This window comes from Megalobrama amblycephala, linkage group LG14 (genome assembly GCF_018812025.1).
Source record: "Megalobrama amblycephala isolate DHTTF-2021 linkage group LG14, ASM1881202v1, whole genome shotgun sequence".
Taxonomy (NCBI): domain Eukaryota; kingdom Metazoa; phylum Chordata; class Actinopteri; order Cypriniformes; family Xenocyprididae; genus Megalobrama; species Megalobrama amblycephala.
Window position 1 is genome coordinate 35511731 of NC_063057.1, and position 16906 is coordinate 35528636.

Below are 16906 nucleotides of genomic sequence, written 5' to 3' on the forward strand. Positions count from 1 at the left end.
CTATAATTTACATAATAAATAATAGTTTAGCATTCAAATACTTCATGAATATGGAAACATTGGGACATTTGTGCCGAATTGGAGAGGTAGGCGACATGTTCTTTTATTTTTTATGGTTCTGTTCTGAATAGGCTACCGTTTATAGCAGGGGTCATCAACTATATTTGTCCAAGGGCCAGAATTTTTCACTGCAGACACTGTAAGGGCCAGATACTCGTAATATAAAATAAAATTCGAATTGTATCCTAATATGTTATTATTTGATATAATTCTAATTCCAAATTTATGTTATTTTTTACATATTACCTGTACTGCAGCAAGCCACCAGGGGGCGATAGCGATATTTTAGGCTTCATATTTGTGAGGCTGTCAAGCTGTCCATCACTGTCACGCAATTGTGCGCAAATCCCAGGCAAGGAAAATTTTGACATTTGTGAAAAAATGAGCACGTGAAACAATAAAAGATGTTCAATGAGAGAACGCGTTTATCATCATTCTTGACTGAAGGCAGGCTATGGCACAAGCTACTTTTCAGAAGGCTTTTTGTTTCGTTAGATTTAAAAATAAAAAAACGGTTCTCATTCCCCCTTGAATAAGGCCGGCGACACACTGGCTGCGTGAGCGTCTCAGCTGCGTGGCGTGTCCGTTTTTATTTCGGCTCCCATATTTAACAGGTTGGAGTTTGCACACTGAGACACGCGTCTCAGGCACGCTCGAGCCACGCAGAAAACGCGTGCATGCTAGAAATAGAACCGACTCGTGTTCCAGCAACGGAGTGTTCTCTGGCGAGAGCGCAGAACAGCGGAGTTTGTGCATGTCTGAGCTTGTGTTTTGTTGCTTTGACATTGTGGAAAATAGAATAATAGAAACAAAATGTATTAGCTTTTTACCCGTTATTATCAATCTAAATTAATCTCGTTTTTATTTAACTTGATTTCTTTCTTTATTTAAATTTCTGTGTCATGAGAGAAAAATATTAGTACCTTAAAAGTATTGCTTAATTTAACAGACCTGGTGTGTGCTGTAGTGTCCGTTCTCGGATGTGCCCGCGTGAGGTCGGCGCTCGCTCGCGCTTTCTGTATTTACTAAAAGTTTAAATTCTGATGTGTCGCGTCTCGCGTGTCCATCTAATTGCACCAAATGACCTGCATCCCTTGTGAAGTCAGTGGTTCTCGAAGCTTAAAAATGAAACGGACATACAGACACAGATTTGCCTTTATGAGAGAAAAATATGTTCACCCTCTCTCCGAGCTGTTCATTACTACCGAAGTAAAAAAATGTATTCGGACCAGCCCTAAACTTTTTCCTCTTACAAGGCTATTCCTGAATTCAGATTATTCTGGGGGCCGGATGGAAATCCTGGCGGGCCGGATTTGGCCCGCGGGCCGCCAGTTGAGTTGCATGTTTTAGGATATGTTGTCTATAGCTATATGTTTATAGTTTGTTTTCTTTTTAAACCGTCTAACCGTAGTTTAATTGTCAAACTTCTTGTTAACAGTTAACTAGTCAATTATGAGCATCCCTAATTAAAACTTTCCAATGCGGATGCGTGCTTTTTCTCTCACGTTCTCTTTCTCTATGAGAGTGTTCTTCTGGCTGTAGCAGTGTCTCGCTTTTCATTTGAAAATAAATGACCATGTTCATGGTGAACTTTGATTTTGATGCACAGTTGGTGTAAGGTAAACAACCTGTAAGTTTGTTTTTAAGCCAGTTTTGTTGTTGTTTTTTATTTTTCGCACGTTACGAGCAGTGATGGGATTACGCGTTATAAATAACGCGCGTTATTAACGCCGTTACTTTTTTCAGTAACGAGTAATCAAACGAATTACTTTTTCTCCCGTTACAACGCCGTTAGCGTTACTGACAAAAAAAATGCCGCGTTACTATAATTGAGCTCACTGAAGCGGTTTTCATCCGAGTAAGCTCTCTCTCAGCCATAGGACCTGCAAAGTTTTTTTCTCTGGTGTGTGCTGTGGTAAGTCATACACAAATATAATTTTAAACTGATAATAATGTATGATGCGCTGTGTGTGTGTCTGTCAGAGCATGCGCGCGAAGCGCGAGCTCAAACCAGAATACCCTTTTTGATGCTTGATCGAAAATATGTGAAAGAGTTTTTTTCTAGTCGACTAGTAGTTGTTCATTTAAGCTATTAGTTGACTAATCACATTTATATTAATATAATTTCTTAAATACTGGAGAGAATAAACCATAATAAGGAGCGTTTACATAATATAGGCTATATAGCACTCAATGGCACGCATAATTGCCATAAAGAACCAGTAAAAGTAATGATTATGAGTGTGACAAAAACAGTAAGGAGACATTTTAATTGTTTATTAATAAAGTAATGTTTTCCTAATCAGTGTCGGCTGCAAAGATGAAGTTGACATTACTGACTCTCATTGCTGATCATCTGCTCATATAGAGAGATAACGCACATTTCATTCAGATTAGGCTATATAATCAGAGTAGCCTCTTTCTTTTCGTGTTTAATTACTTCATTTTCGTTAAAGTAGATATTTCAAGCATTCTATAGATATATTTCTCATGTCTGCGAGGCAAGCAGCCTCTGAGTTTCGGTTCATTTAGCCTATAAGACGCGCTCCAGTTCACGTGCCAGTGATCGCGCCCGCGCCTGTCATGTCATGATTTTATTGTCTGCTATATTTGCTTGTTATATATTAAATCCAAGCAATTGGTTGATGAAACATTGATTAAAATTAAGATACAATTTTTACAAAACGAAATTCACTTTAAAGAGAGGCTTTCTATTAAACAAAACTTAATGAAGTGTTTAAAATCATGTCTGACCCACTCCATCACCCCCGATATATTGCGCATCTTATGATGTATCTTACTCATGCTGTTCACTTTTCATAATCAAGTAAATGAATTTAAAACATAACATAGGACTATTTAAACATAAATATGAAACTATGTTTTCTCTTAATGGCTACCAACACAGTACAGAGAAATTTCATGTCGTGAGCAAGAGCGGATCATGAGTCAGGAGTCGCATCAAGAATAATTTATTCTTAGACTTATATGTAATATTGGGGGCATTCAATTTATTTGGCATATTTTTATTTTTATTTTTATTTATTTATTTATTTTTTTAAGTAACGCAATAGTTACTTTCCCTGGTAATTAGTTACTTTTATAATGATGTAACTCAGTTACTAACTCCGTTACAATTTGTGAGAAGTAACTAGTAACTATAACTAATTACTTTTTTAAAGTAACGTGCCCAACACTGGTTACGAGCAGCAGAGCAGCCTGATTCAGCTTGAAAAAAGTAGCTTTTTACTGTGGTAGTGCTAATAAACGTTTAAACTAACAGTGTGATATGTTTATATTAGTGTTTTATATCTATGGCTTTTATTGAACAAGTGTCTAAATCGATCAAACGTGCTCAACTCACTGTCGGCTGCTGCGGTCGTCACTTTAAAAACATAATCTTTGATTTAATAAACAAAGAAGTGCTCCAAACATTTTTCTAAATTAACTTAATAAAGAAACGAAAAGGATTACAACTACTTTGCAATTACAAACAAAACTGAACATTTTCTAATGGCTGCAACAAAGGCTGCGTTATGGAGAGGATTTAAAAAAAAAAAAAAAAAAGTCGGGTTTGGGCCGAAAATTCTGACAAGCTGATGGACACGGGCCGGGCTAGGGCCAAGATTTGTGGCCCGTGCAGGGCTCTAGGGAGACTACTGGAGGAATAAAACTTGTGAATTCCTACACCAGCCTTGACTGTGATTAAGATAAGAACATTATAGAGTCCTCTTTAAAGCTGCTGTAGGGAGTTTTTAGAAAACCTTGACTTAGCCTGAAAATTTGAACAAGCACAACTCACAGGTCACTCCCCCTTGCTCTATACTGCTTGCCCATACTTCGACTACAAACTTGGTCCTCAAAACATTACGTATTTTGCAATACATGTAATGTAACTATATGACGTTGCACTATTTCTATAAGTAATAAATATCTAGTAAGATAATATAACAGTAAACTAATGTTACAGTATGCAATATCTATCGATATGTAAAGCTAAATAAGGTTTGCTAGTACATTATTTCAGCAACATGACAAGCCAGGGAATTAGTAGGTTTCAATAGTTGCTTTGCACAGCGCGTGACATTTTATCTGTATGTTATGCGGCTAGAGTTTTGACACCGAGTCAATGGGCTCCGACGAGGAATTCACACCCACAGCGACTTCGAGGAGTCAACGGGCGGGGAGAAGAGGAAGCATCAGGCAGGGGACGGGCAGGCCTGTTTTGAAATGACCTTAGTTGCGTAGTTCTTAAAAAATGAAACAAATCAAGCAGGGATACTTACTTGTCAAGCAGAAATGTGGCTGACTCTGCATCGGTTTTTAATCCTTTCAGGACACGTAGCTCCCTCCACCTCGGAAAAGCCGCTCCGATATTTACCCTCATTTTATTTCGGGCTCTATCTAATTCTTTCTTTTTGGCTTTTTTTATCATCGTCATCTGTCTTTTTCCGTTTACCCGTCATTATTTTATGAGCAGGTGCCACTCGAGGAATTGGCAGTTTGGATTGTTTTTCCCCCATAAGCAAAGCTGCGGCACACCGGTAATCTTGAATGTGACGCCTGTACGCGCTCTGCATGAGAGGAGCGTGATCAGCGTGCACGCGAGCTTGATTGACACTGCTAAGACACTCCTCCTGGCTCTGATTGGTTGTTTCTTACTGGGAGCTGTGTATTTCTGCAAATGGCAATAGGACCACTGGGAGGAGCCAGAGAAGCTTGATTTTTTCACAGATTATCTGTCTCATATTCTACTGTCAGGACATAATGACAGGTTTAACAAATATGTAAAAAATACATTTTTACAAAAGTTACCTACTGCAGCTTTAAGTGAACCAAGAGATGAACCAAGTGAAAAGGGACCAAGCTCTCTTTTCGTTCAACATTTGATCCCATTCACTTACATTGTGCCTCAATAACCAAGAAATTTGTTTGTAAAGATTATTGTAATTATTAAATAGTATTTAATAAAACAACATTGCTATAAATGCTCTTGAATGAGATAAAGTTATTTATCTATTTGCACAAAAATATAAATTTTGTTGCAATATTACATCATATCACACATCCGTCTTTGTAAATAACATTTATTTTGAATTGTTTTCCTTAAATCATGTTTTTTTTTTTTTTTTTGCAAAAGGCAATGATAAAATCAGGACAAATACAATAACAGAAAGATGCAAATGAAATAAACTGTTTTAAATTTTCCATGTACAGCAGTTATACCTAAAAGCAGCATTCAAGTAAGAAATTGAATAATCAAATGAAAAAAAAAAACATTTGCAAATTCTTCACTGTATGAATAAAACATACTGATTCTTCTGATTGTTTTATTAGTCTGTCACTTTAAGGAACTACAGTAATGCATTGATCCAATATACTGATAAACATACAAGATTTCTTTCCCAGATATATTCACTTAAGACAAAACCTATTTATGTGAACCTAGAGTGTTTTAAACGCATTAAGACGCTACAGATAATTCAGTTTAGGACATGCGCAGTGACAGCTGGTTTTCTGGATGCACTAGGTGTGTGCGCTCATAAAACCATATATCAAAAAATTAATTTAACTGGCATGCATGCAGGCGTGTCTCTCTTACACAATTAAAAACACAATAAACAAGTGTACGTAGTGAACAAATCATTTGTAGAGATCTAAGTGCAGTGTGAACTCGACATTACTTGACACAGGTAAATTGCAATTGATTTTTTTTTATTGAGGAATCATGACAGCCCTACTTTTGAGTTACATGATATTGATGGGTCCTGTCTGTCTCTGTGTTGAAACTTTATACAAAGTTACATGTATATACAGCTCAGACTTTTATACAGTAATCTATTTCAAATTTCAAACACACATTAGTCCTCATTAATACAGGTTCATATGTTAATGATTCTTCATGATTTTCATCTTAAATCATACACTGAAGGTTCAGAATTATTGTAATCACATTCTTCAAAGCTCCTGTTATTTTAAGGGAAACAGTAGATAACCACTGAAAGTGCTGCGGTTATACTGGCTATCATATATCCTTGCGTTAGGCCAAAGTCTCACAGAGACAACATCTCCAACCTTCAGGATCAACACAACTCCATTCGAGGAGTTTAACGTATTCTGAGGCTGATAAGCATATGCCAAAACCACACGCTCTTCGTTCTTATAAATGGATACACCTGCTGCAGTTCCACCATGACCATATGCAGAGATTCTGAACATGTACGCTCCTTTCAGTGGGGCTGTGAAAATACCTAAATCAAATAACAAGACATAAAGAATCAGCTGTTTCTTGTATGGTTGCTCAATTACCAAACACATTGTGTAACAGTTTTGAAAGATGGCAGATGATTTCAGGCTACATTTACACAACAACAATGTCCGAAATACAGACAATTTTTTTCTTTGCGTTTTTTGCGTAACGACAACGACATTTTAAAAATGATCCCTGTTCACACAAATCCGTGGAAACAATTCAAAACACTGTATTCTGCTGCCGGGCCAGTAGTGGGAGATGTCACTTTGAAAGAAACACTACAAGCCTAGAGATTGATCACATATACGCATGACATCACAGTTTTCACAAATTCACATTTTTGTAGTTTACACAGAGACAATTGTTTTCAATATTGTTTCCAAAATCTTGCACTTTGAAAGTGTTTGTAAATTTTTCAAAAGCACAAAAATACTCAAATAAAAAAAGTTTACCGTTTTTAGTTGAAACTGTTGTCATGTAAACGGCTCCTAATTCTCTTATACACATTACACAACTGCAGAGAGGTCTGAGTTTTATGACTCCATTTCATTGATAATTACCTGTAATTGGGTTGTAGGCGTTCCCTATGTTTGTGAAGACGTTCTTGTAGGTTAGTGTGATTTCAGTGGTAAAAGGACCAATATATCCATCACCAGATTCCCACAGTGCAGCTGAAAAAGCTATTTCTCTGTCTGTTATTGAAAAACATAACGTTAGCCTCATAGCATAATTGCCTAAGTATCATTTGAAAATGAATGACTTAGGCAATTATGCTATGAGGCTAACGATAAGCAATATTGTGATATATTACTGTATTACACTGAGAATGAATACACTGAATTTAACATCATTCAAGCACACTTTCACCTCTATTTTCCTTTCTCAACTCCACTTGACTCAGAGTAATATTTGAAATTTCTGTGAAAGAATAAAAATTCTGTTAAATGACATTTACACTGATTATTGTAATAGATAACACAATTTACACAGTAAACACTCAACTTTACACTAACATTTACACTATACAATGTATTGCATTGGTGTTTTACTTTGAGGATCATTGATAAAAGAATGAATGTTATGGTGAAGTACCTTCATTTTTCTTGTTCATCTCATCCCTCAGTTGCGTCTCTAAAGCTCTGATGTTTCCTTTCTGCTCTGTAACGGTGGCGGTCAGTTCTCTGATGTTTCCTTTCTGCTCTGTAACGGTGGCGGTCAGTTCTCTGATGTTTTCTTTCTGCTCTGTAACGGTGGTGGTCAGTTCTCTGATGTTTTCTTTCTGCTCTGTAACGGTGGCGGTCAGTTCTCTGTTCTTTTCTTTCTGCTCTGTAACGGTGGCGGTCAGTTCTCTCAGTGCTGCATGGATGTCAGGGATGCCCAGATCACAGTATTGTTGTCTGTCAGTTGAAGCTTCAGCTCTCAAAGTGTCTGTTTGAGGTGGATTCTGTCTTCCGTCCTCAGAGCTGATCTGTTGACTGATCTCATTCTCATTGAGTCCTCCATCTACCTGCTGCTGGACGACAAACACAAAGGTTTCCAACAGCAGCAGTATACATACTAAAGCCTTCATTCTTCACTGATGTTTGTTTCCAGCTCTTGCTCTGTCATCCTCACAACCTCTCATGTTCCTTTTATAGTGTCCTGATTCACTGTCTTTTGTATTTGATTTATATTGCTTCAGATAAACAAGAAGTAGTTCAAGTTAACTGTTAATCATTAGTGGAATGTTCCAGGTTCAGTAAATGTTTAACTCTATTCACAATATTTGTGGTACAATGCTGATCTCAACAGAAAATAACTGACTCAAAGTTATTATTATTAGTAAAAAAAAAAAAAATATATATATATATATATATATATATATATATATATATAGATCAGTGGTCAGCATGCTTATTGGACAAGGAGGGATGATCACAGGTATATTAGATCAGTGGTTCCCAAACCTGTCCTGGAGGACCCCCAGCCCTGCGCATTTTGTATGTCTCCCCGTTTCTGACACACCCATTTCAGGTCTTGCTGTCTCTACTAATGAGCACATGAGTTGAATCAGGTGTGATAAATGAGGGAAACATACAAAATGTGCAGGGCTGGGGGTACCTCCCAGACAGGTTTGGTAACCACTGTATTAGATAGACTGTCGGATCAGGTTAAAATCTCACAATTTAATAGTATTTATGGCACCTAACTTAATAAAAGTGTCACGGTGCTCTGAGACTTGAAAGTAAGATCCAATTTCAGCTTTTATTTAGGGATAACCAAAGAGTAGTATGCCAGGCAAAGGGACTCCCAAAATCAATGAAAAACAGTCCACAAGAAACAAGAAAACAAACCAGAGAAAGTGCTCAGATGCACAGGTTACATTACACAAAAGCAATCGATAAAAACCCCCGAAACAAACCAGGTATAAATAGGCAAAAACTAATGACATAAATCAAAACAGCTGTGTGCAATGAACAGAGATGATGAGTCCAGGACAAAGGGATCATGGGTGGCTAACCAGGGAACTCCAACTGGTGATCATGACAAAAACAGGCTGTGTGACTATGAGGAATGATCACCTCAAAAATGTACATCCAGATGCAAGTTTGAGTGACTTTATTTAATTTAAATACATTAGCTATTGTTACATATCAGTAATTATCTAGACCTCTGATATTTCTGACCTCATATAAATGTTGCCAGGTTTACCAGCTATATGACAAAAAAAAAAAAAAAACTTTGCAGGTAAAGTGACATTTACACACAATTTTTAAGTCTTGAAGTCATTGAAAAGTGAATGTGTGTATTTTAATCTTGGCCCATTTACATCGATTGTAAGTGCCTGACATTTTTTTTTAAAAGGGGACCTATTATGCAAAATTCACTTTTGCCTGGTGTTTGGACATAAATGTGTTGGCAGTGTATGTACACAACCACCCTATAGTTATAAAAATCCACCCACTCCTTTTTTTTTATTCCCCATAAATCATAAGCAGTGTCTCAGAACAAGCCGTTTCCAGATCCCTGGCAGTGTGACGTCACAAAAGCCACAGGCTCCGCCCACAGTGTTGACTGACACTGAAGTTTGAACATAGACCCGCCCTGAGCACGTTCACAGCGAGTCCGCCATTGCTGCACTGACGAGAATAACTCCCGAGCGTTTTAGGTGTTCTGTAGCCGGATGGATTAATCCACATAACTCTTCATTTACTATACCTAAATCTGAGCTGCTGAAAATGGGGTGGATTAACTTGGTTTTCCAGGAAAATGCTCCCTCAGTTCTGTCGAAATTCGTCTGCGCGAATTATTTCACAATGGATTGCTTAGTGAACAAATATCAATACAAAACAGAGACTGCTAAAATGTGCTACTCAAGGATATACAAGTGAAAACTGTTCGTGATCCAGTTTAAAGTCTCCAGAATGATACTGGATAAGACAGTAATGAAGGTGAGAGCACTTTATTACAGTTCATCTGAGTTTATTTACGGGTATAAAGTTTATTAAGCACCACCCGAAAGGCATAAGGTATATATTTGTTTACAGTTAGTTGTAACGAGTGTTTCTGTGTACTTCACTATATATGTTGGTGATGATAATACAAGGGAAAGAGAGGGAGTTTATGGATAATATTTTAATGCACACTTGCAGTGTTTTATTAAGCTCTTACAGTTATTTTCTAGAGTGAAAACAGACGCTTCATTTTTTCTGTGAAGTACAATAAATGTCATAAAACTCATCTGTATAGTTTTGGCCATCATTCGGATGGTACAACAGGCCTGTACTAATATAGTGGATTAAAAACAAAAAGGCAATATAAGTTATAACCGTAATTGAACTAAACTATACCTGTTCTATCTCCATGCAGCATATATTAGCAGTTTCTGACATTATTGTGTGTCATGACTGAATCCCAGTGTTGCCAGATTGGAAATGTCCAATTATCATACCAGAAGCTCAAAATTATCGTATTTGGAACAAAATTATCGTACACGCCTTTTTTATAGGTAAATGAACTAAATTAATAACTATTGTTTTTTACAACGGAAAGAATCAATACTGAACTAACTTAAGCTGTCACACTATTTTAGCAGCTGTACAGCCATTGTTCCCTCTATCTCTGTAAAGCTATACTTTGACACAATCTGCATAGTAAAAAGAGCTGTATAAATAAAGGTGACATGACAAATCAAACGTACAGAATACAGCTATTTATCTATAGACCAACAACTTTTTGACATGAACTGCAAATTACCACAATACATAAATAATTATTAGGCGTACCTTAGTGAGAAACAACTGACCTAAGCGCCGCGGCAAGAAGGTTAACTTGAGCTCGTGAGAGAGAGTCATTCTCCATGATGATTGGCCGAGAAGACGTAACATGAGATGGAAGACGTGCCTAACAAAGTTCACATTCTCCTTACAATCACAACGTAGTGGATCCACACAGCTAGATCAATGAACCGATTATAACGACCATCATAATTTCACAAAATACTGAAATGATCGTACATTATGGGATTTTTTTCATTATTGATCGTCCATCATACAGAGGTCAAAATTATCGTACAAATACGATAATTATCGTACAAATACGATAATTATCGTACGTCTGGCAACACTGCTGAATCCTGACAGGGAAGAATGAGCTTGTGAAGCTCCGCCCTCTTAGGCCGATGTTACGGTACACAGGAGGCAGACACAGATGTAAACAGGTAACTGTTGTTTATTGACACCAGTAGAGCAAGGAGCAGTGAACAGGTAAGCAGAGATGAGTCAATGGATATTTAGATGATAATAATGGAGATAGTTACAGTCCTTTTCCTTTCAGATACGGAGATCTGTGAACACGCTGGAGCTTGGAGATCGCTGGAGATGGCTGGAGCTGACTGGAGCACTCACACACAGAAGACAAGGCACACAGAGGGAAGGAGACATGCTGGAGACAGGTAAGTATGGAGCGAGGAGTCCTTGAGGTAAGCATTAACGTGAGTATATGCGAACGAGACCGGACATGGAGTGCTGTGTGTGTGCTCTTTATGGTGCTGCTGATGAGTGCGATGATGAGGTGCAGGTGGCGGTGATCAGTACTCTGGGGATGGTGTGCGCTGTGATTGGTTGAGGTTGGAACCTGACGTGTCTGTGACAGTACCCCCCCCCTCCACGGCCCGCTCCTGAGGGCCGAGGACCCCGACGCCGTGGTGGTCGTCCTCTTCCCCGTGGTGCCGGTCTATCAGGGTGACTGTCGTGGAAAGTTTGAAGTAAGTTGGGATCAAGGATGTCGTTTCTTGGAACCCAGGAGCGTTCCTCGGGGCCGTATCCTTCCCAGTCGACCAAGTACTCCAGTTGACCACCACGACGCCGGGAGTCCAAGATCTCATGAACCTCATATGCCGCACCGTCTTCCAGGATGAGTGGAAGGGGGGGTTCGGCGGGAGTCACGTCAGGTCCTGTGGAGAGAGCAGAAGGGTGGTAAGGTTTGAGGAGTGACACGTGGAAAGTGGAGTGAATGCGGTACCCTTGTGGCAGCTGAAGTTGGTAAGTGACCAGGTTGACCTGCTTGATGATGGGAAATGGGCCAATGAACCTGGGACTCAGCTTTTTGCAGGGCAGACGCAGTCTGATGTCCCAAGTCGACAGCCATACCTTCTGTCCGGGCTGGAAGACGGGGTGTTGGAACGCCGAAGGTCCGCTGTCATTCTGCGTCTGCGCAGGGCTCGTTGCAGCTGGTGGTGAGCTGAGTCCCAAACCCTCTCGCTCTCTCGGAACCAGTAATCCACTGCCGGAACGTTAGATGGTTCCCCGGTCCAGGGGAACAGTGGGGGTTGGTAGCCGAGTACGCACTGGAATGGTGTGAGTCCTCTAGTTGACTGCCGGAGAGAGTTCTGGGCGTACTCGGCCCAACCCAGGAACTGGTTCCAAGAGTCCTGGTGGTCATGACAGAAGGTACGGAGGAAGCGGCCGATCTCCTGGACCTTCCTTTTCGTCTGCCCATTCGACTGCGGATGGTATCCCGAAGTTAGGCTGACGGCCACACCTAGGAGTGAGTGGAATGCCTTCCATACCCTGGAGATGAACTGGGGTCCTCTGTCTGATACAATGTCCTCTGGTATTCTGAAATACCGGAACACGTGGTTGAAGAGCATTTCAGCGGTTTCCATAGCAGTGGGTAATCCTCGTAGTGGAATGAGACGACAAGATTTGTAGAAACGGTCTATGATGACTAGGATGCAGGTATTTCCATCAGAAACGGGGAGGTCTGTTATGAAATCCACCCCTAGGTGTGACCATGGTCGGTGGGGAACGGGCAGAGGAAGGAGTTTCCCAGCTGGCAGATGACGAGGACTTTGGAGATGGCGCACTCCCAACAGCCCTGCACGTACCTTCTGACATCGGCTGCCATCCCTGGCCACCAGAAGCGTTCTTTCAGCAACGAGAGGGTTTCATTGACCCCCCGGGTGACCAGTGCCTAGTGACGTGTGAGCTGAGTGGATGGTTGGAGTGCATCGTGTCCAGGTGATGTAGAGCAAGCCAGGTGGGCAGCCCGGCGGAGGGTTCATGGAGGCATTGGAGGAGGGAATGGTCTCCTCTGACCAAGTGATGGGGCTTACAATGAGTGAGCTCGGGATGATTGGCTCGGGCTCTTCCGTCTTTTCTTCGGGAGCATGGAGACGGGAGAGAGCGCTGGCTTTGGTGTTCTTCGAGCCTGGTCGGTAGGAGATGGTGTAGTTGAATCGGGAGAAGAACATGGCCCAGCGGGCTTGTCTTGGGTTTAACCTTTTGGCAGAACGAAGATACTCCAGGTTTTTGTGATCTGTTAGGACCAGGAACGCATGTTTGGCTCCCTCCAACCAATGCCTCCACTCTTCCAACCGCTCCCCACTCCGGTGGTAGAGGCGTCCACCTCTACGATGAAGGGCTGCTCTGGATCGGGGTGAACGAGTAAGGGAGCGGTGGTGAAGGCTTCCTTGAGGCGATTGAAGGCGTTGGTGGCTGCTGGGATCCAGGACAGAGACTTGGGCTTATTCCTGAGAAGACTGGTGAGTGGATGGGTGATGGAGCTGTAATCTTTGATAAACCGATGGTAGAAGTTTGAGAATCCAAGGAAGCGTTGCAACTCTTTAATGGTAGTGGGTTCTGGCCAGTTGGTGATGGATTCCACCTTCCTCTCGTCCATCCGGATGCCACTGTGGTCGATGATGTATCCGAGGAATGATACTGTGGGTTGATGGAATGAACACTTTTCTGCTTTGAGGAATAGATGGAACTGACGAAGGCGTGTGAGGACCTACGCAACGTGTCGGCGATTTTCGGCCTGGCTCCGGGAGTAGATGAGTATGTCGTCGATGTATACTAGGACGAAGCGATGGAGAAACTCCCGGAGCACCTCGTGGATGAAGTCCTGGAATACGGAGGGGGCGTTGACCAGGCCATACGGCATCACAAGGTACTCATAGTGACCAGTAGAAGTAATGAAGGCGGTCTTCCACTCGTCCCCCTCACGTATCCGGATGAGGTTGTACGCGCTGCGGAGGTCCAGCTTCGTGAACACAGTGGCACCACGGAGATGTTCCAGGGCCGCTGGGACGAGAGGAAGGGGATACCTGAACTTAACGGTGATCTTATTGAGTGAGCGATAGTCAATACATGGCCGCAAGCCTCCGTCCTTTTTAGCCACAAAGAAGAAACTGGAAGCAGCAGGGGAAGTAGACGGCCGGATGTATCCTTGTGCGAGGGCCTCCTTGATGTAATCCTCCATGGCCTTCTCCTCCGGGATGGATAGTGGGTAGATCTTACCCTTCGGCACTGGTTCACCCGGAAGCAGGTCGATGGCACAGTCCCATGGCTGGTGTGGAGGCAGCTTGGAAGCCCTCTGTGGGCAGAAGACATCGCTGAAGGGGCGTAACACTTAGGGATGTCGATGGAGCGTTGTTCAACTGGACTCTCGATGGATGTTGCACAAAGGGAGAGATCAGAAGATGGAGAAGATGGCACAGGAAGTTCAGTCAGACAGTGAGAGAAACAGGTGTCGCCCCACTTCAGGATTTCGCCCGTCTTCCAGGAGATGGTTGGGTTGTGCTGCTCCAACCAGGGGCACCCCAGAACCACGTCAGCAGTGGAGTCCTCCAGAACCAGCAGATGTAATTCCTATTGATGTAACAAACCGACTTGAAGCTTGAGAGGTCCTGCCACTGCACGGACGTGCTTACGGCTGAGAGGCTTGCCGGTTATTGAGTTGATCTGGTAGACCGTCGGAGACGGAGAGGTCTTGAGATGTAGCTGCGGGCAGAGGGCGCCGGAGACGAAGTTGACGAAGTCGAGGAGCGCGACCACTGTAAGGGAAACATCAGCGGCAGTAAGACTGACGACAGTGGTGAGTGGTTTCATTTTCTGAATAGAAGGGATGATGGCACTCACCATGGGTCAAGGAGGTCGTGTGGGGCACGCCGCAATCGCATGCCCAGGAGCACCACAATATAAGCATAGGTTCAGGGTCAGCCGACGATGGCGCTCAGCAGGAGATAAACGTGAGTTTTCAACATCCATGGGTTCGTTGGCTGGTTCTGGGGAGCTGACGGGTTCGGACCGGCAGAGGAGCATGTTGGGAAGTGACTGGTCCTGGTGCTCTTGGAGGCACGCCTGTATACGAGTGGCACAGCGGATTGATAGCTGGATGAACTTCTCGAGGCCGATGGAGTCCTCGTATGCAGCGAGATGCAGCCGTACCTGAGGTTCCAATCCTTGACAATATGTGGTAATCAGAGCTTGTTCGTTCCATCCGCTAACTGCAGCAAGCGTCCTGAATTGCAAACCATAGTCGTAAATAGACATTGATCCTTGTTTTAAATTGTAGAGTTTCTCACCAGCAGACAAATCTGTAATCGGTTTCCCAAACACCTCCCGGAAGTGGGAAATAAATGCTGGATAGGATTGCATCACTGCACCACGTTGTGACCAAATGGAATCGGCCCACTTCAATGCTTTGCCACTTAACTGCGAGATGAGAAAGGCTATCTTTGATGTATCGCTCGGGTACAGGTGCGGCTGCATCTCCAGGACCAGTTCGCATTGCAGCAGAAATCCGCTGCAATCCTCCGCCGATCCTGAGTAGGGCGCCGGTTTGGCCATGGGACTGGCGTACGGCGGCGGTGAAGGAGATCCAGTGGTGCTGGCTGCGGTGTTCGCTGGTGCAGGTGAGGGAGAAGTGACTGGAGATGGTGGCGGTGGATTGGCGGTGAGGGTTCGCCGAAGCGCATCCACCAGGGCCTGAAACGGATCCGGTTGGCTCATACTGGGTCTGCGGTGTTGGTCCAGTCTTCTGTTACGGTACACAGGAGGCAGACACAGATGTAAACAGGTAACTGTTGTTTATTGACACCAGTAGAGCAAGGAGCAGTGAACAGGTAAGCAGAGATGAGTCAATGGATATTTAGATGATAATAATGGAGATAGTTACAGTCCTTTTCCTTTCAGATACGGAGATCTGTGAACACGCTGGAGCTTGGAGATCGCTGGAGATGGCTGGAGCTGACTGGAGCACTCACACACAGAAGACAAGGCACACAGAGGGAAGGAGACACGCTGGAGACAGGTAAGTATGGAGCGAGGAGTCCTTGAGGTAAGCATTAACGTGAGTATATGCGAACGAGACCGGACATGGAGTGCTGTGTGTGTGCTCTTTATGGTGCTGCTGATGAGTGATGATGAGGTGCAGGTAGCGGTGATCAGTACTCTGGGGATGGTGTGCGCTGTGATTGGTTGAGGTTGGAACCTGACGTGTCTGTGACAGCCGAGAGCAGCAGCTCATTTGCATTTAAAGGGCAAACACTAAAACGGTTCGTTTTTGCTCAACCACTAAAAGTAGCAATTTTAACATGATATATAAAATTGTCTGTGGGGTATTTTGAGCTAAAAATTCACATACACACTCTGGGAACATCAGAGACTTATTTTACATCTTGTTAAATAGGGCATAATAGGTCACCTTTAACTAAAGAACGAGTTAACATTTATTTCTGTGGTTATTGACTTATGTAATTGTATATGTTCTCTAATTGACTGTGATCCATTTTCATGAAGTGGGTGGAGTAACATACACAGGTGTGCAATCATTAATAAAATGGCCCCTGCTTTTTTTTTTTTTTAATTTTATCGGAAAGGTGTTTTGTCCACACGGATCCGGCGTTTTTCGAAATTTGAAACCGGTATTTTTTAAACCGGGTCCCAGAGTGGAAAAATGTGAAAACGCCGGCTTGGCGTTGTCGTGTGGACGGGGCAATCCGTATATTTTCTGAAACGATGATGTCATCACCACACGTCGACCCTAGTCAGACGCGCTAACACCACAAAACAGCACCAACAACAGCAATTGCGCTTGCGTTTGTGCTGCAGAAGCCTACTGAGACAAAATAAAGCTGAAGACCCCACAACAACATCCAAAGAACTGCAGGCCTCACTTGCCTCAGTTAAGGTCAGTGCTCATGACTCCACCATAAGAGACTGGGCAAAAAAAAGAGACTGACGAGACAAAAAGTTGAACTTTTTGGAAGATGTGTGTCCCATTATGTCTGAAATAAAAGTAACAGCATTTCAGAAAAAAGTACATTAT

At 42.3% G+C, this 16906-nt stretch overlaps 2 protein-coding genes across 5 annotated transcripts in view; one reads left to right on the forward strand and one right to left on the reverse strand.

Annotated features, from left to right (window-relative positions):
- LOC125245017 overlaps positions 1-16906 on the forward strand; it is a 93574-nt gene that overhangs the window by 22926 nt on the left and 53742 nt on the right. The window lies entirely within an intron of this gene.
- The window catches only part of LOC125245016, a 104572-nt gene continuing 93424 nt past the window's right edge, over positions 5759-16906 (reverse strand). For 3 of the 4 annotated variants that reach the window (XM_048155441.1, XM_048155444.1, XM_048155442.1), the window contains 2 exons: positions 6874-7005; positions 5759-6311 (listed from right to left, as the gene is read on the reverse strand). In XM_048155441.1, coding sequence (XP_048011398.1) covers positions 6031-6311; positions 6874-7005 — 413 coding nt within the window. In that variant the 3' untranslated portion in view covers positions 5759-6030. Of the gene's footprint in view, positions 6312-6873; positions 7006-7180; positions 7232-7405; positions 7458-7583; positions 7945-16906 lie in introns of those variants that run through there. The other variant, XM_048155443.1, reaches the window with a different exon arrangement.